At 45.7% G+C, this 20,601-nt stretch overlaps 1 protein-coding gene across 9 annotated transcripts in view; it reads left to right on the top strand.

Annotated features, from left to right (window-relative positions):
* Positions 1–20,601, top strand: part of SLC4A5 (solute carrier family 4 member 5) — a 193,343-nt gene that overhangs the window by 54,024 nt on the left and 118,718 nt on the right. For all 9 annotated transcript variants that reach the window (XM_075601361.1, XM_075601366.1, XM_075601363.1 and 6 more), the window contains exon 3: positions 14,556–14,747. In XM_075601361.1, the coding sequence (XP_075457476.1) occupies positions 14,556–14,747 (192 nt within the window). The remainder of the gene's footprint in view (positions 1–14,555; positions 14,748–20,601) is intronic.

Genomic DNA, 20,601 nt, shown 5'->3' on the forward strand with positions numbered 1-20,601 from the left:
ACCTGACTTTAAGTCCACTTTACGCTCCTCCCTCTCCTCTCTCAGCTCTGCTACAGACCCTGACAACCTGGTCAGGAACTACAACTCTGCCTTGTCCTCCTCTCTTGATCTACATGCCCTAGACCCTGGCTAAATTCCCACACGCGCATGCTGCGTTCCTCCACTCGTTCCTCTGAACGCCTCTTGAGAAAATCTCATACTCTCGCAGACTTCCTTCACTACAGATTTATGCTATCCTGTTTCAACTCTGCCCTCTCGCAAGCTAAACAAGCCTACTTTTCTGCACTAATCAACATGCACAAGTCTAACCCACGCCGACTGTTCTCTGTCTTTGATACTCTACTCAAACCACCCTCAGCTGCCTCTCCTTCCTCCATCTCCGCTCAGGACTTTGCTGACTATTTTATGGAAAAGGTGGAGTCCTTACGGCACAACATCCCCTCTGTTTCTTCCTCCCATCCTACACCTCTTCCTAACTCTCCTCCTGCCTTCTTTGACTCTTTTTCCACTGTCTCAGAGGAGGATGTGTCGCTGTTGATCGCCTCTTCTCCCTCTACCACTTGCCCTCTTGACCCCATTCCCTCCCATCTCCTAAAACCTCTTGCTCCTACTATTATCCCTACGCTCACACACATTTTTAACTCCTCCCTCTGCTCTGGAACCTTTCCATCCTCTTTCAAACATGCAACACTCATACCATTACTCAAACACAGCAAGCTTGACCCTACCTGTCTTTCTAACTATTGACCTGTCTCCCTCCTGCCTTTTGCCTCTAAACTCCTTGAACGTCTTGTATTCTCTCGCTTGCTCCATTTTCTCAACACCTATTCTCTCCTAGACCCTCTACAATCTGGCTTCCGCACTGCTCACTCCACGGAAACAGCCCTCACTAAAATAACTGACGTCCTCCATGCTGCCAAAGACAGAGGTCATTACACTCTGCTCATATTACTCGACCTCTCTGCAGCATTTGACACCGTGGACCACCCTCTTCTCCTTCACATTCTCCATACTCTAGGTATTCGGAACAAAGCTCTATCCTGGATCTCATCCTACCTCTCCCATCGTACTTTCAGTGTCTCTTCTGCTAACACCTCCTCCTCTATTGATCTCTTTGTGGGGTACCCCATGGCTCTGTCCTGGGACCTCTTCTCTTTTCTTTGTACACACTCTCTCTAGGTGACCTAATAACATCTTTTGGGTTTAATTATCACCTCTATGCTGACGACACACAAATATACTTTTCAACACCCGACCTTACACCTGCTGTACAAACCAAAGTTTCTGAATGTCTCTCTGCTATATCATCCTGGATGGCACTCCGCCACCTTAAACTCAACATGGCTAAAACAGAGCTCCTCATACTTCCTCCCAAACCTGGCCCTATTACCTCCTTCCACATTACTTTTGGAACTACGATCATTCACCCAGTAGCCCAAGCACGCTGCGTAGGGGTCACACTCGACTCCTCTCTCACATTCGCCCCTCACATTCAAAACATTTCTAAAACCTGTCGCTTTTTCCTCCGCAATATAACAAAGATACGCCCTTTCCTCTGTTGCTCGACTGCTAAAACTCTGACTCAGGCCCTCATTCTCTCCCGTCTTGATTACTGTAACCTCCTGCTGTCCGGCCTTCCTGCCTCTCACCTGTCTCCCCTACAATCTATCCTAAAAGCTGCTGCCAGAATCACTCTACTCTTTCCTAGATCTGTCTCAGCATCTCTCCTGGCTTCTGATCAAATCCCGCATCTCACACTCCATTCTTCTCCTCACTTTTAAAGCTTTACACTCTTCTGCTGCTCCTTACATCTCAGCCCTAATTTCTCGTTATGCACCATCCAGACTCTCTATCCACCTTTAAGACCCACCTTAAGACACACTTGCTTAAAGAATCATATGAGTAGCACTGTGGATATTCTGAACACATGATACATAAAGCTTGGCCCCCTGCAGACGCACTTACCAGAACTCCCTCCTACTGTCTCTGTACGTTTTCCCTACCTACCAATTAGACTGTAAGTTCCTCGGAGCAGGGACTCCTCTTCCTTAATGTTACTTTTATGTCTGAAGCTCTTATTCCCATGATCTGTTATTTATATTATCTGTTATTTATTTGATTACCACATGTATTACTACTGTGAAGCGCTATGTACATTAATGGCGCTATATAAATAAACAGTGTTCGACAAATCACCCAAAAATCTACTCGCCCAACCAAAAAATCTACTTGCAACCTAGTCCCGCCCCCAACCCCGCCAATAGTCCCAACCCCGCCCCTAGTCCCGCCCCAACCCGCTTTAAAATAAAATATATAAATAAAATACATTTAATAAATTCCTAGTCAGAACAACATTCGTTTTTGACAAATGTAATTTATGGTATTACATTATACTACAATTAGTCCTTGTTACGTGTGTGTGTAAATGTCGGATCTAGAATTAAAAGCCAGGTGTGAATGACTAGTTTTCCTGAACCCCTTAACCAGTGTCTGGATGCCCCGCTTCACAATATCTAAAGCAGCAATCCCACCTGGGATCTTACCTGATCCGCAGTCCCTCAATGTCCAGGTACGCTCATTCCCGCAATGTTATACATTGGGGAGGTGTTCCCTACCTGTCTTCTGGGTTATGGGGGGGTTCCGATGTCTTCCGTGTGAAGCTTGAGCCAGATCTGGAAGAAAGCAGTATAGGGTAGTTAAGATTTCGGTGTAGTATAGGGCAGTTAAGATATATAGGGTAAATAAGAGATCCAGATCCAGAGTGTGAGTGACAGAGAGAGAGAGAGTGTGGGGGAGAGAGAGAGAGAGAGAGAGAGAGAGTGTAGGGGAGAGAGAGAGAGTGTAGGGAGAGAGAGAGAGTGTGGGTGGGAGAGATAGAGTGTGGGAGAGAGAGAGAGTGTGGGGGAGAGAGAGAGAGTGTGGGGGAGAGAGGGAGAGAGAGTGTGGGGGAGAGGGAGAGAGAGTGAGGGGGAGAGAGAGAGGTGTGGGGAGAGACAGAGAGTGTGGGGGAGAGACTGAGAGTGTGTGGGGAGAGAGAGAGAGTGGGGAGAGAGAGAGAGAGTGTGGGGAGAGAGAGTGTGGGGAGAGAGAGAGAGTGTGGGAGAGAGAGAGAGTGGGGGAGAGAGAGAGAGAGTGGGGGAGAGAGAGAGAGAGTGTGGGGGAGAGAGAGAGTGAGTGTGGGGGGAGAGAGAGAGTGTGGGGGAGAGAGAGAGAGTGTGGGGGAGAGAGAGAGAGAGAGAGAGAGAGTGTTTAGGGGAGAGAGAGAGTGTGGGGGGAGAGAGAGAGTGTGGGGGGAGAGAGAGAGAGTGTCAGGGGAGAGAGAGAGAGTGTGGGGGAGAGAGAGAGAGTGTGGGAGAGAGAGATTGTGGGGGAGAGAGAGAGTGTGGGGGAGAGAGAGAGTGTGGGGGAGAGAGAGAGTGTGGGGGAGAGAGAGAGAGTGTGGGGGAGAGAGAGAGAGTGTGGGGGAGAGAGAGTGTGTGGGAGAGAGAGAGAGTGTGGGAGAGAGAGAGAGAGAGAGTGGGGAGAGAGAGAGTGTGGGGAGAGAGAGAGAGAGTGTGGGAGAGAGAGAGAGTGTGGGGGAGAGAGAGAGTGTGGGGAGAGAGAGAGTGTGGGGGGAGAGAGAGTGTGGGGGAGAGAGAGAGTGTGGGGGAGAGAGAGAGAGTATGGGGGAGATAGAGAGAGTGTGTGGGGGAGAGAGAGAGAGTGTGTGGGGGAGAGAGAGAGAGAGTGTCTGGGAGAGAGAGAGTGTGTGTGGGGGAGAGAGAGAGAGAGTGTGGGGGAGAGAGAGAGAGAGTGTGGGGGAGAGAGAGAGAGAGTGTGTGGGGGAGAGAGAGAGAGAGTGTGTGGGGGAGAGAAAGAGAGTGTGGGGGGAGAGAGAGAGTGTGGGGGGAGAGAGAGGAGAGTGTGGGGGGAGAGAGAGAGAGTGTGGGGGGAGAGAGAGAGTGTGGGGGGAGAGAGAGAGTGTGGGGGGAGAGAGAGAGTGTGGGGGAGACAGAGGAGAGAAATGGTGGGTGACACACAGAGGGTGGGTGATACACAGAGAGAGAGAGCCTGGGTGAGTGACTGGCTGGGTGAGTGGTTTTCTGGGTGAGTGGCTGGGTGGGGCAGGGCTGACTGGGTGGGTGGGTGAGTGACTGACACTGACTGGGGGTGGGCGGGGGGCTGACACTGACTGAGGGTGGGGGGGTGGACTGACACTGACTGGGGGTGGGGGGGTGACTGACTGACTGGGGGTGGGGGGGTGACTGACACTGACTGGGGATAGGGGGGTGACTGACACTGACTGGGGGTGGGGGGTGACTGACACTGACTGGGGTGGGGGGGGTGACTGACACTGACTGGGGGTGGGGGGGGTGACTGACACTGACTGGGGGTGGCGGGTGACTGACACTGACGGGGTGTGGGGGTGACTGACACTGACTGGGGGTGGGGGGGTGACTGACACTGACTGGGGGTGGGGGGGTGACTGACACTGACTGGGGGTGGGGGGGGTGACTGACACTGACTGGGGGTGGGGGGTGACTGACACTGACTGGGGGGGTGACTGACAGGGTGGGGTGACTGACTGGGGGGGGGGGGTGTTACTGACTGGGGGGGTGACTGACTGGGGGGGGTGTTACTGACACTGACTGGGGTTGGGGGGGTGACTGACACTGACTGGGGGTGGGGGGTGACTGACACTGACTGGGGGTGGGGGTGACTGACTGACTGGGGGGTGGGGTGGTGACTGACACTGACTGGGGGTGGGGGGTGACTGACACTGAACTGGGGGTGGGGGTGACTGACACTGACTGGGGGGTGGGGGGTGACTGACACTGACTGGGGTGTGGGGGTGTGACTGGACACTGACTGGGGGTGGGGGATAACTGACACTGACTGACTGACAGGGGGGGTGACTGACTGGAGGGGGGGGGTTACTGACTGGGGGGGGGGTTACTGACTGGGGGGGGTTACTGACTGGGGGGGGGGTTACTGACTGGGGGGGGAGGGTTACTGAATGGGGGGGGAGGTTACTGATTGGGGGGGTACCTCTGGTGTCACACACATACACATACTCCCATACACACATACATTCATTCACACACACACATTCTCACACACACACATACACATTCTCACACACACACAGGGGAGGAAAGGCCGTGACCAGCACCACGCTCCCTCCCCCACCCACCCGCGCCCATCTCCCGCTCGTGTGTTGGGCAGGCCGACATCCCCCCCCCCAATCAGCAGGGTGGGTGGGAGGCACGTGGCGAAGTATCCCCCACTGGGCGCCCCAGGTGACAGTCAGCCCCGCCGTGGCCGCCACTGCCCTGCTCCCCTCGCCGGCATGTCACAGTGCACGGCCAAGCTGCAGGCTGCTTCTTCCCCCCCAGCCCGCGGCGGCATGAAGCTCGTGGGGGGGGGCCAGGCCGACATCCCCCCACCTCATGCGGCGGCTGGCTGCGCATCATGAAGGTAGCTGGCGCATGGGAGGCACGTGGTGAGGGCCGAGCCCCCGCCCCCGCAAGCCAAACCGGGGCTGCAGCAGCGGGGACCTCCCGCCCCGGACATCGATCGGTGGATCGAGGGAAGGGGACAGGAGGAGGGGAAGGGGACAGGAGGAGGGGAAGGGGACAGGAGCAGGAGGAGGGAAGGGGACAGGAGCAGGAGGAGGGGACAGGAGCAGGGGACAGGAGCAGGGGACAGGTGCAGGGGACAGGAGGAGGGGAAGGGGACAGGAGCAGGGACAGGAGAGCTGCCGCGGTGGGGAGTAGGGAGCCATGTGGGGACCAGGGGGATCGCAGGGAAGGAGCAGAGGGGCCGCAGCATGGAGAGTACTTACCCTCCAACAGATCTCCGGCCAGAAAGAATGGCCGCTCGTTGGGTGCGGGCTCATATAGAGCCTGCCGCGCGCCCACAAAGCCTGGGAGCGCGCGCCAATCAGGAGTCAGGTACTGTAGGGGGAGTGGTTTTTTTTTTTTTTTTTTTTTTTTTTGCTCGAACGGGGGAATTTAAAAAAAAAACACACGTGCTGCTTGGGCCAATATTTACACGCCCGGGGGTTAAATCCACCCGTCCCGGGCGAGTAAATGTATAGGATTGTCGAACACTGTAAATAAAGACATACAATACAATACAAAGCCTTGGCCTGAATTAAGGCTAAACTAATAGGCACATGACACTGGGATTGATCTTCCAGCCATATGATGAGGAGTTTTTCTACCTCTCAGCAATATGCCCAACATGTTACCTTATTGTTGTACCTTGCATAGGTGCTGAGCCTTGATCTATTCCAAGATTCTTGCCTTATCTTTTATAATTGTCACAATAGTTGTGCGAGGTATATCCAAGGCACGTCCAATTTCTGTGTTCGTCTCTCCTTTCTCAGAGCGCTTTATTATGTTTTTGTTTGGTCTCCAAAGTAATAGATTTTCTAATCCTTTTTTGGAGTAACAGCACTTTGCTTGTTGCTTTTATCAGACATGGTTAGGGCCTAAAATACACCACTAAACCTTCACACAGACTGTTCAGAATGATTTCCTAACCTGCAGCCTTCTGATTGGGCAATTGTAGCAATTTTGTAAAGCGTTGTAAGAGCGTCGGATAAGCCATTCAAGCGTCGTAAAATGGGCCATAGGGATGCATTGACTAGCGTCAGATAAGACGTTCGTCGTAAAACGAAACATCGTAAAAACGAGGACCGCCTGTATCTGGGATTTTCAGAAGGGATTCGTTTAATTTCCAGTTTGCTCCAAGCCTGTCATGTTTGATTTGGTTACACCGTAGCTCTATAGGTGCACGGTCGGACCATGAAATATCATGGATGTCCCCTCGGGCGACCAACGGGATCAGTCTACTAGAGACGAAGAAGTAGTCGATCCTACTGTATGAATTGTGAGGATGGGAATAGAATGTGTAATCTCTCTCTAATGGGTGTAATTCTCTCCAGATATCTGATAAATGGTTTTTACGGAGGCCTGTAGTCAGGGAGAGCCGGACTTTTTTGTTGTTCTCTTTAGGGGTGCTAGACCTATCTATGGCTGGTTGGAGGGCGATATTGAAATCCCCTGTGACAATCAGATGACCATGTGCTATGGAGTATAGGGTTTGAAAGAAGGTGTAAAAAAAGTCGCCTCTTGCTCACAGGGAGCGTACACTGCCGCAAATGTGATGGGTTGTCCATGTATGGTGCCTGTTAGAATAATGTATCGACCTTCCTTATCCCTTTTTATTGTCTTAGTGACAAACGGGATCCTGTTGTGAAAGAGTATAGCAATCCCCTTTTTCCGGAGCCGACGAAAGATAAAACTTAGAGAATTGTTTGTCCATGAAGCGAGGAGCACTACTATCGCTAAAGTGTGTTTCTTGGAGCATCAGTACATCAGCGCCGTGTCGCTTATATTCTGTGAAGGCTATTTTGCGTTTAGTGGGGTTATTAAAACCTTTTACATTGTGTGAGATGATGTTAAGCGCCATCATATGTTAATGGTGTGTAGTGTAGCTCCTATATGGTAATCTTACCCCTCGTCCAGGGCCGGGAAAACGGATGATTGGGTTGACTGATGAATTGGAGAGATGAGATGAGTAAAAAGATACCCCAACCCCCCCAATACATATAAAAAAATACCCCAACCCCCCAATACATATACATATATATATATATATATATATATATATATATATATATATATTATATATATATATATATAAATGTAAATACAACTATATGCTCATCTGCATGTCTTAGGCAGGTCTGCAACCCCGCCTTTCCCCATTATCACCCAGCACACAGCACTTCCACTGCAGCAAGGGATTCTGGGAAATGACATGCAAATGAGCACACACTGCCACTCTTTGCTTCAAAAACCATTTTTAACATGGTTCCCTATAGGCTTAAGCTTGCTGCATGGTCACAGCTTTGAGCACAGCCAGGGTTAAGGTGCATACCCAGAAAACCACCCACAGACAGCTATATATATATAAATCAGACTTACCTTGGTGGCTGCAGAGGGGGGATGTGCCGGTGGCCACGGAGGGTGGCGGTGCTGGGGGGGGGACGTGCCGGTGGCCGCGGGGGGGTGGCGGTGCTGGGAGGGGGGCGATGCTGCTGGGGGGGCCGAGGCTGGGGGCGATGACTGCGGGGGGTGGCGGCGATGGCGGGGGCCCCGATGCTGTGAAGGGTGGCGGTGCTGAGGGGGGGGGCGGAGGGTGGTGGCGTTACTGCAGGAGCTGGCAGGAGGGCCCAGTGCTGCAGGGACTGGCAGGAGGGCCCGGGGCTGCAGGGGCTGGCAGGAGGGCCCGGTGCTGCAGGGGCTGACAGGAGGGCCCGGTGCTGCAGGGGCCGGACAGCCCGGTGCTGCGGGACGGGGGGGTGGCAGGACAACCCGGAACAGGAACAGCGGGGGGCGGGGGGTTGGGTGACGTGGCGGGACGGTGTATCGGGGGGTGGTGGTGGTGGGATGGTCCGGGGAGGGGGGGGATGGCCGGCAGCTGCGGGGGGTAGCGGAACAGCCCGGTCCTGCGGGGATGGGGGTGGCAGTGCTGCGGTGGGGCCCAGCGGCTGGTCACAGCAGTTGCCACCGGCCCCGCTACAGGCACCTGTGCCACGATGCTGCTCCCACCCGCGCCGAGCCTCCCTCTCACACCGGTGCGCCGGAAGCTCACTTACTTCCGGCGCTGCCAACAGGGAGACCATTGCGGGGTGTAGCGTTTTTTTTTTTTTTAATTAAATTAACGGCCACGGCCGGGCCCCCCTGACTCACGTGGCCCGGGATGCCAGTGCCCTTTGTGTCCCCCTGTTGGCGGCCCTGGTCCTGCCCCTTGATGATGTATGTAGAATGTAAATGCGTGGTGCTAAAGACGAATAACAGAAAATATAATTGAATGAATAAAGAATACTTGTAGAAGGATCCCCAGGATAAATACTTGATTGAAGACAACAGGTATTGGGTGTAGACTCCTGGATAGTGAACTCACCACATAGTGAGATATTGACACACATTAACACCAGGAGTCATAAGCATATAACTCACCCTAGATAATACCAAAATCTCAGTAAAGATCATAGCCAGGAAAACATGTAGCAAGCAAGTGACTCACTTTTGAAGCTGCAACGTCCATGCAATCCAGCAGTGGGGGTCCTTAGGTGTGCCTCTGTCCAGTAGGTATGACAAGAGAAAAAGGGAGAATGGTGGAGCACTACAACAAATGTCTATAGAAAAATAAACAAACAGGAGAGTGCGTTTCCCATAAAAGATAATTATTTAATGGTCATGAGGGCAAGAAAAGGGCAAAAAAGCCCCACCAACGTTTCACACTTCTCAGAGCGCTTTGTCAAGGTATACTCAACAAACTTTATTAACATATATAGAGACATTTTAAAATGAATGACCAATGAACATTACACAAAAGCAACACACCCTCTCTAATACTAATGATCTCCTGATGTGCGAGAGACCAAACTAAGTGTGCGGGCTCAGCAACCGATAGTCCCGCCCCTAGCAACCAATCCGGAGTCCAAACAGGTCTAGCAACAGCTCAGGCTAAGCGCTGCGCAGTGTCTGACTGTGAATAGATCCGTTGGGATAATGGAGGCTACTTACAGGGCGGGAGATCGGCGGCAACAGCACGCATTGTGTTGCACAACACAGCAAAACGCACACGCGCACGCCAGCTCCACAAGCCCACAAGCCGCGCAGCACCCGGTGGCAAGAGGGGATTGGCGCGGCGGGCCCACAGCCGATGGTCCCGCCCCCAGCAACCAATCCGGAGCCCTGGCATCCATAACAACCACTTTGATTATGCGCTTGCGCAGTACCTTGCAGTGGGCAGATATGTCAAAGCAATGGAGGCAACTCAAGGGGCGGGGAAAAAAAAACAAAAAAAAAATGCGTCAGCCAATCGCTTCACGCCAATCATATCCAACCACCGCGCTCGAGCTTCGTGTAACGCATAGGGCCGTCGGCGCGCGCATGCGCAAACTAAGTTGAGCAACCCCCTATAAATAGGATAACATTCACATCTAACCGTATGTTAAATCAAAGAGTTCTTATATTAAAAATACATTCAAGCAAAGAGAATATGATTAAAAAATTATAGCACAGTACAAAAATTTACAATATACAACCAGAATCTATTCCGTATGTTTTTAACTATATTTCCTAGATAGAAAAGGGTAAGTATAGAATTATGACTGTGTGATCTGTACATGTATGTAAAGCCCTAATCTTAGCAACACAAGCTGTCTACACATTTAAATAATTAAAGACTGGACTGCTACAAAAAAGAATACATGTTCAGTACAATATTTTTTTAAATTACGTACCGTATGCCCCTTTATAATTACCTTAGTGGCTAACCGCTAAGTTAATGAGGGGTTAACCCCTGCCACCACCCCCACCCAGGGACCTAACCATCCTCCCCAGGCAAAGTACCCCCTTCACCCACCTCCCCTACCCCCAACAAGAGTAACCCCGCACACACACACACAGTAATGGGCAATAGTCCTATTAGCCATATCTGTCTAATAGCGCTTTTGCCCATTCAAAAGCATAACAAATATACATTACATAAATAAAATGACATAAATAAAAGGATTACTGCTTGATTGAAAACCGCCTTCATCCTCAGGGGCACCAACACATACATCCAATAAAGGGCCAATGACAACCATAAAAAAAAAAATTAAAGAAACAATCCCTGCCTGTTAGCCAATAAAAAGAAAAACACATAATTAATGCAAAATAATCCCATGCCGATGAACACAAAAAAAAAACCTGAAAGCAGGTCAAATAGATCAATTTTAGCTGAACTTTGATGGATTATCAACGTGATCCTCCATTGCTTGAAGAGCAGTCTCAATTGAGTAGTTCTTCTTTCTTCTTCTTTTCTTGATTTTTTCTTCTCTTTTCTTATCTTTTCTTCTTGCAGCTGTTGACTCGTCATCTCCTTGCCAATTGAGACTTCACAGGCCTTATATAAGCCCTGTGACATCACATTACAGTCACATGGTACATCCACCAATCCTAGCAAATTTACTGAGAATGACCTCTCAATCAAACTTGATGGAATAACATGGTACATCAAGGAAGCTGATTGGTTTATGTACCATGTAATTCGTTCCCTTTTTTGTGGGTGCTGTGAGGTCACCTTAAAGGGAAGGAATCACATAGTACATGATTGGTTGGTGTGTACCTAGCACTTTTGTCTTCACAGTAACAGTTCAAAACAGAAAAAAATCACAAAAACAGACTCGGCTCCAAATGTTTCAAAACAAGCAAAAAATAAAAACATTTTCTTTTGCATGCCCAATTCCACATTGCACACTAATATAACCATACTTGCCCGGCTCTTAAGTTGTTTACATCAGTTGACTACAGTATGTACATGACTTTTCTCAGTCTCTCATACCTTATCAGGCTGCTGGATCCGGCAGGCTGGGTATAGATATACTGATGGAATAAGTAAGGTTGTCAGGAACTTTTACAGTACAAACAGGAACTTTATTAACAGCCGTTGATGATGCTCTTCACATCAAGACGTTCGTTACTGTATACACATTAACTGGTGAACAACCATGTTTGTACGCTTTAATTCTTCCCTGGGGAATCCTTACTCTATCATGCTAGGGAGGTGCTTAGGCTTGATTCTGTTATTGACATCTTAAGTGGCCATCTTCCGCATAGCGTCCATAACTCTTTATATATCAATTGGGCTCCATCTTAGTTACCCTCACTATCATGAACTGTGGGATCACTATCCCGGGGGAAGGTACTTCTTGTATCTCTTAGGCACTCTGTTTCGTCGGCAACAGGGAGCCTTTCAGAAGGGTTTCTCCAACTAGATCACACGGCTGCTACTTGTATAAACTCAATAGGACATAATATTCCTCTGTAGGAACCTGTAAGCTTCTGTTCTTCTGTGGTTATGGATGCTAACAGAATAGGACACTTTCCCTAACTACAAAACAACAAACAGGGACAGGACATTATAACTATACATTAACTATACACAGGATCGTATTTACATTACCAACAACGAGGCTCCTCCAACTGTCTCTCCCTGGAATCCAAGAGCTAGAACCTTCAGTCTCACAATATAGAACCTGATTGTGATGTCACTGGTCACCATGCATACAGTGGGAGTGGCTTCTTTCCTGCCAAGTAACTCTACACTGGGTCATGGGAGAAGGTTGTTACTCTGCATGAGCCCACACAGGTAACCCCTTTTCCCTTTAACTGACACAGTAGTCCCGAAGGGGGGCTACAGACACATACTGATCATTCTTTTAAATTTATGGAAGGCAAACAGAAGATAAAATATTTTAAATTAGTTATATGAACTGAATATAAAACCAATAAGAAAAATGATAAAGGAACTTAGATCTCAGTATATCTTTAGTAGTTAGAGTAAGTATAAAAGTGATTAGCCTTAAGTTTACCGCAGTTTTGAATAACTCCATAGAGTATGGCATCGGTGAATAAGTGCTTTTCCGGGAAGATTTCCCCTCCAGAGAGATATTAAATATGTAACTTTGGAAAATTGTAATTTCCATTTATTAGACTAAAAAAACCCTAGAAAGAAGTTGGACCCATTTGGATGGGGATACAGAGACAGCGGCTATTTTGGTGTATTGGGTATAATACCTGTCATGCAAGATATACACTATATCGTATTTATGATTTACTTCTCATTTTACTTTGTTGAACCAATGTTAATTGTACAGGCTGATGTTTTACGTCTGATACGTTTATGCATTTTCTTATTATTCTATAAAATGCCTCCCCCCTCCTTTTTTTTTTTTTTTTTCTTCTTTTGTCTTCTGTCCTATTCCTTTAAATATAAAAATATCTTTGGGTGGGGAAAAAATATATATAAGCCTCTAGCTGATTATCTTCCCAAATTATATGTGTTACAAATGTTGCTTTTTTTGCTCACAAAGCAAGATTTGAAAACTTTAAGCAAAACATTTGCCTCTTTCATGAACATGCAGAAATATAAACAGCAGCCTCAAACTTTTGAAACTTTAAAGAAATAGAGACGAATTAGGATTAGCTGTAACATGTGGAGTGGGTCAATTGTGCATTTCTTAGTAGGTATATGAGATGCCGGTTTGAGAGATTCTAGGTTTGTAAATAGAAAATTGGAAGAACTACTGTACGCTCTCCTTGCCATGTCTTCCTAATATGAGATTGCAAAAGGTCCCAGAACACATTCAACTAAATATTCTATATTATTATGTAATTTGTGCCTGGATAAAATTAAGGTACCACAATAAATACTATGTGAAACATACAAAATATTTACCATTCATTGGAAATCCAAGGTTCCCAGAATGGTTCATTGAATGCACTTTTTAAACACTAGTTTGACCTGGGTATTAGACAGGTTATACAGTATATGCTAGGACAAGGGTGAGCAATTATTTTGTCTGGCGGGTCACTTCATCAGCTTTGACAAACTTTGCGGGCCACACTCTTAATATAAACCACGTCTTGCACTTGCACATAAAGGAATTAAAGAAGATAACATTTACATTATTCAATATATACATTTACATATTGGTGAGAATGTGAAAGGCTCACTCCATAGAAAGAATTAAAATGCTGCTGTACACTTGTACTGAACATGCATAAAATAACATTTGGTTAAATAAAATGTGATGCAATAAATAAAGTGAAAACAACTCATTGTGCAAATATTTATTCAATATATGATGAGTTCTCAAATAACTCATCAAATATTGAATAAATACTGTATCTGCTCAATCAATAATTGTGAGCCACATATTGATGAGAAAGTGAGAAGCTCACTCAATGGGAGGAATGACTGCGCTGATCCAGTGGAAGTTAAAAAGGAAAAAGTCCGCCCCTCCCTCCCCCCTGCCAGGGCCTACCTGTGGTGGGGGTCCTAAAAAGGCGACAGAGGGAGCCCACCCAGGCGATGATTGCGGAAGTTGGCCCAGACATGTGGTGGGGCCTAACTTCTGTGTTCGGAGCACTGCCACCGGGTAAGATCCCACACCACAGGTAGGCCCAGGGAGAGGGTGTGGAGAGGTGGGGGGGGGGGCTCCCTGTGGCAGGCCGGATAGAATAATTTGGCAGGCTAGACCCTCCACATGATACACAAAAATAGATGCCATGGTTGATATTGACAGAAAACCTGAATTTAAAAAAATGGGAACCGAATATTGAATCATTAAATGAGGGTTTAAAAAAAACAAACTATTATGACCTGTTTTCAACTTACAGAATGCTATTTCTTCAGACAGATAGCTGTGTAATATATTACAATATATATAATATAAAACAGAGAGAAATGGGGAGAATCGCAATGTAGGCTTGTTATAAATGACAGATTTAATGAATTATTGATTCTACTGCTGGAAATGAATCCGCATAGAAAAGTTATTTAAGTTGATTTTGTTCTGTCTGCATGGGATATTTTATTATTTATTTATTTTTCCTCACTTTTCTGGACAATGTATCTTGATTATCATGTTGTGTCTCTTAGAAAGTAATGGTTTTGCTTGTTGAAATGATGCCTAACGGGTTCTCTCTTGCTTCTCTCTACAGAGTTTCACTCCATATATATCGGGGTGCCTGCTCCGAGGAGTTACAGGAGGAAGAGGCGCAGGAGGAGGTCCACATCCAGCCGGGAGAGGAGCAGTGAGAATGAGAAGCATTATGACAGGGAGGATCGCTCAGACACAGACGAGGGAGGCAGACTTAACTATGACAATGAGAACTTCCCCATCAGCAGAACCAGTGAGTCACTGATTATATGATTATCTGTGGCGCTTATAGTAACAATGTATATTCCATATATATATGTATTCTTCTGACATTTTTCTATAATGGCATATGTGGAGCCGTGGAACTAAGTGGCAGCAGAATTTGTAGGGAAAGTTAACATCTAAGGGTAAACACCTCTCTCTGTGTGTGGTATTATAATAGTTATTTTTAAGTTGTTGTAGATATTTGTTTGAAGTTGCGCTGTCTGTATCTTGTATTTTATATATATATATATATATATATACTGTATATATATGTATGTATATATACATTTTAAGTTGTGGTGGGTGAAAAAGGTGACAAAAAACCTCCACCGTTAGCATATAGCCATTAAAGAATATCACTTGTGAGCACATTCATATGTCTTCGACAGGTCTGCAACCCAGCCTTTCACCATTATCACCTAGCATACAGTGCTTCAACTGCAGCAAGGGACTCTGGGAAATTACATGCAAATGTGCACACAATGTGTCACCTTTTACCTGAAATCTATTTTTACATGGAACCCTTATAAGCAAATGCTCTGCTGTTCATACAGCTTTTAAGCACAGCATGCAATTAGATGCAACGCCAGTAATACTAGGGTACAACATGATGTGAATATAAGAGCAGGGGGATGTCCTCAGAAATAACTGGTCCAACACTCCACAATATTGCAAATATGAATGGGGAATCCCTTGATGACCAAACACTTAGGGATCTCCAATTTGTATTTGATGATAACAATAGAATATAATCAATATTAGACCTAGGAATGGAAATAATTGAGAATCAGGAAATGATGGATGAAAACACCCTTAATGACCTGAATCATCTATTCCCGGACAGTGACATTGTTAAAGGGGTTGTGCATACTGGGCTTAAACCAAAGTCAGTTTTCTACCCATATGAGGCTAAAGGCCCCTACATTGAGCTCTTTGGGGAGCTTGTTGAACGTGAGTACAAACGACTATGCAATAATGGTCGATATTATATTATTAATGACAAACTGAACTCAACTGAAAGATGGGCCCTAAAGGAGCTCAATGAGAATGGGGACATAATAATCTGCCAAGCGGATAAAGATGGGGGAGCAGTGCTACAAAATCGTGCTGAGTACCTCAGGGAAGCATGTCGCCTGTTAGGCGATGGGAATTCATATAGACAACTGGATAGGGATCTGACTCTAGGGTACCTTTCTACATTGGGAGATCATCTACTAAAGGCTAAGGGACAAGGGATTCTATTCATTAAAGAATTCCAATACCTATATTCAGAATCCCCACATATATCAATAATATACCATATCCCAAAAATACATAAAACACTGATGGATCCCCCTGGCCGTCCCATTGTGTCTAGAATCGGATCAATCACTGCAAATGTATCTAAATATGTTAACACTTTTTGGGCACCACTCACTGCAGCACTACCATCTTTTTTGAGGGATAGCACTGACACACTTAATTCACTTAAAGATATTATTATTTTGAAGAGCACTACACATGGGTGACATTAGATGTGACATCACGCTACACCTGTATACAAGACACACATGATGTAGAGGCAGTTAAACACTTTTTTTTATCAGGATAACACTTTATCACTATTACAACAACAGTTTATTGTAGATAGTATAATTTTTATACTTAATCACAATTATTTTTCATTTGAAGGTTCCTTTTATGTCCAGACCAATGGGACGACCATGGGCACATATTTTGCCCATAATTATGCAGGGCTATTCATGGGATTATGGGAACAGGAACATGTTTGGAATGAGAGCCAGCACAGGGACAATATACGCTTCTACAGAGGATTCATTGATGACATACTAATGATCTGGTCCGGCTCTCAGGAAGAGCTAAATATATTCTTTGAATAACTTAATTCTAACAAACTGAATATTGTTTTGAGTGAGGAGAACCACAGAACCAGTATTCATTTTCTGGATCTTGATCTAACCATTGTGGAGAACAAAATTACAACAAAAACTTTTTTTTTTTTAAGTTGATGTAAACTTGTATCTCGATGCCCATAGTAACCATTCTACACACTGTTTGAATAACATACCCTATGGACATATGTTACAGATATGAAAGAACTGCTCCCAAATGGGAGACTTCGAAGACCAATCAATGGTCATAACAAAAAGATTCATGGAAAAGGGGTATGAGCCAAAATTAATAGAGAGCTGTAGAGAGGTGCAGAGAGAATCCCTATTAATTCCCAAGGAATCAGAATGCAATAATGGTAAAATAACAAATTCTCTGTTTATAACGGATTATTGCAAACAAGAAAACAGAATCCGGAAGATAATGTACCAACACTGGGACATTCTAAAAATGAACCTCATGCCAGCCCAATACCTCTGTGGATAGTGTAAAGTTCTTTCCGGTCCGTTGGGGTCTGATAGATAACCCCCAGCACTAACGGAGTCCTGGCGCAGAGTTATGTCCTTGGTTCGGATGTGATAAGACTCTGCGTTCCAGGGTCATTGCTGCTCTTATCCGCTGTTAGAAGCGTGATGGAAGTCCACTCACATTGTTGAATGAAAAACTACAGACAACGGGGATAGCTCGGGGAGCATGTATATAGGGTTTGAGAACCTATCTCCAACATACCCACCCAATCCCTCTCGTGGGAATTTTCCCATTCACCAATCCCCAATTTGCCCACAGTTTGCAGAGTGGGCACTATAGGGATTTCCGGCTAATACAGCGCCTGTGCGACATTGATACCTTGACTGCTTAGCATATGTGTACTCCCCTTTCTACCTGGCATCTCCTAGGCTGGGAGGGAAACTCAGGGTGTGAGCTAGCCCAGATGGCTAACAGGATCTCCTATTCCGCAACCATCCTGGCTAATTCACACATCCTGACTCTGGGGCTTTCATATGCAACACTTCCCTAGACTCACAGACACTGCCTCAGCGTGGGGTCTCTAAAGTTTGCATAGGAATGTGACCCAGCTCATAGGTGTTAAAACATTTGGTCCCTGGGTGCATTTCAATGACAGTAGAAAAAAACTCATCCTGCCTGTACATTTAAAACTGCAGTAAAAATATACTTTATTAAAAATACATGTTTCCCTTGTCCTACAATTATATTTTTAATATGTGGGTGCTTCGGGTGTTACACTGGGGCTGCACACCACATTTCAGGTTGCTGGCCCTTTTCCTTCCCGAGTTATGGCTTCTTCTTGAACTGGCAATGCTGGGCTATGGGCTTCTCACGTCAATTGACCGAGTTCCCACTCCAATTGCTAGTTGCCTTTCAAGTTACGCCATTAACCGGGACGGAGATAGATTGTATCCGAGAACCACTTGAGACGGAAAACCGCAACCCTTTGATTCAATTGACTCTGCGGTTACAGCTTCCAGTCTCAGTAATGGATACCTATACCTTGCAATGGAACAAAGAGACTGCGCCACGCTTATCCACTTACTGTAACTTGTGGTTTAGCGCTAGCAGCGGCATCTTGTGTCCAAAGCCAGTAATGTCAGTGTATCATGTTATACACTATGGCAGGCATATACACTCCTGCAAAATGGGGACAATAAGGGACAGAGGGAAAAATAATACATGTACAGTGCACATAAAATTAACCCCTTCATCCCCAATACAAAATAGGGGTAACCAACCGAGCATACTGCCTTTATTAATGCGCTTATTACCCACAATTTCGTTACATGCTGTTGTTGCAAAGAGAACAGTTTTGTATCTTTGCATTGCAAACCAAATCTCCAAATGGTTTGAATGAGTTAATTGAATTGACACCTTTTTTTAAATAGTATATTACAAGTAATGGACTGTTTCCTTGATATAATCCTTCACCACCACTACTGTATATCACTGTTATCATGATTTTGTTATGATGTACTATATGAGAAATGATAAGAGAATAATGTTTCCTGTGTTCACAAATAATAGAATAATGGCTGAGATGTTATAACTATTGAATCATGTGATGTGGAGGAACCCCTAAGAAGTCCCTCTATTTAACAATATAAATACACTGATTATACTGGTCATATTGGTTCTTATAGAAATATAATACATTTTCTATTTAACTAGCTATTGGGAACAATATATGTGATAAAATTAACGTTACTTATTACAACTTTTTATCATGTTGAGAATGAAATAATATACTGTTTATTAAAGCAGGGACTAATATACCTTTATTGATCAATAATATGAAATTATATATAGATTACAGCTAAATTGGAATTATTAGGAATTGGTTTGAATATGTGAGATATATATTTCTTATTAAAACATAAAGGTTTAAAAAAATGTATGATTATAGTTTCATTTTTAAATAATAGTGTGAAGGAATGGCTCAGTGAGTAAAGATACTGACTCTGGCACTGAGTTTCAAGTAGGGGAACCTTGGGCAAGTCACTTTATCTCCCTGTGTCTCAGGCACCAAAAACATAGATTGTAAGATCCATGGGGCAGGGACCTGTGCCTGCAAAATGTCTCTGTAAAGCGCTACATAAAACTAGCAGCGCTATACAAGAAAATGCTATTATTATTATAATCTTGTGGTTAAAAATATGTGGGATATTTGTTAGTATAGGTTTTAAAATATTATTTATGTATCGCTTTGTGTAAGTTTAAGGATACCCATCCTATTGGTTTAGGCTTCAATATGGATTGGTATAAATATAGTCACTCTGGGTGCCAATAACTCACCCCCTGATGAAGCGTCATAGACGTGAAACTCGTTGAGGTATTGAGTTGGAGTTCCATGATGGATAACGTAAGACGCCGTGACGATGGAAGCTTGTAGTCAATGCCCACCTAGCGAGAACACTACGGCCAGCTTCTACAGCAGTTCTATGAGCTCTCGGCTTGTAAATAGAACTCTTCCTGGAGCCCGTGTTCCCCCTCCAATGTGCACTTCCCCCTGAGCTGATGAGAGTGCTCATAAACATCGGATGGAACCGAGTCCTATTAGAACGTTTGGAACATACATTTTTATGTAAGTGTTGTGAAGTATATTTTTTATATAAAGTATCACATTATTGTTACTAATAGTGTCCCTCCATGCGCTTCTTTTATTTTTTGTCGAAAAGTACACACTCGCCTTATATTCGGACTCCTTCCTCTTTGCGAGCCAATTAGCAGTCGGATGTATGAGGTAGGAGGGTAAAACGGACAAAGCTCAACCTTGGGGGCCTGAAGTAGCCATGTTGCTTGTGGCAGGAAGCTCAAACCGAGAAAGACAGAGAGAGAGAGGCCCGCGTTAGCGATAGCGAGAGATGTTAGGGAGGGAAGCGAGGTTCGTACCCCTAGCAAATACTTACGTGCCTTAGAAAACACGTTCGGTACCACCGAGATTGGAGAACAGTTATAGTTCCGGTTCTAGAGAATGTGTCAGCAGGAAGGAGAAAATCTATCTGGGGCCTATTCTATAAGCCTCGATAACCCACTTATTGAGGCCAGTTCGGCCATAATGCCTACTGCTGTTCAGTAAGCGTCGAAAAGTGGGCGATAAAGGCACGAATCGCCAATTTTTTCTGCCGTCCAGAACACATCGCCGGGTGAGCAGCGATAAGCCCCTTTTCAGCAGGTTTTGAAATTCATGCAATTCTTGGCTAATCGCGGCTCTAGAATGGAGAGTTTATCCAAAAATTACGTGAGACTGGGGAGAAGCTGCTGAGAAGGCGGCAAGAGAGGACTGAGAAAAAAAATGACTTTTTTCTGCATCAGATTGACGCAGGGACTCCCCAGAGCTGATACCCATTAATATCAGCACCGTAGGCCCCCAGCATGAATCCCATGTAATAAAAATGCATTTACAGGCAACTTTATTACCTTAGCGGCTAACCGCTAAGACA

Source organism: Ascaphus truei, chromosome 5, assembly GCF_040206685.1.
Source record: "Ascaphus truei isolate aAscTru1 chromosome 5, aAscTru1.hap1, whole genome shotgun sequence".
Classification (NCBI taxonomy): Eukaryota; Metazoa; Chordata; class Amphibia; order Anura; family Ascaphidae; genus Ascaphus; species Ascaphus truei.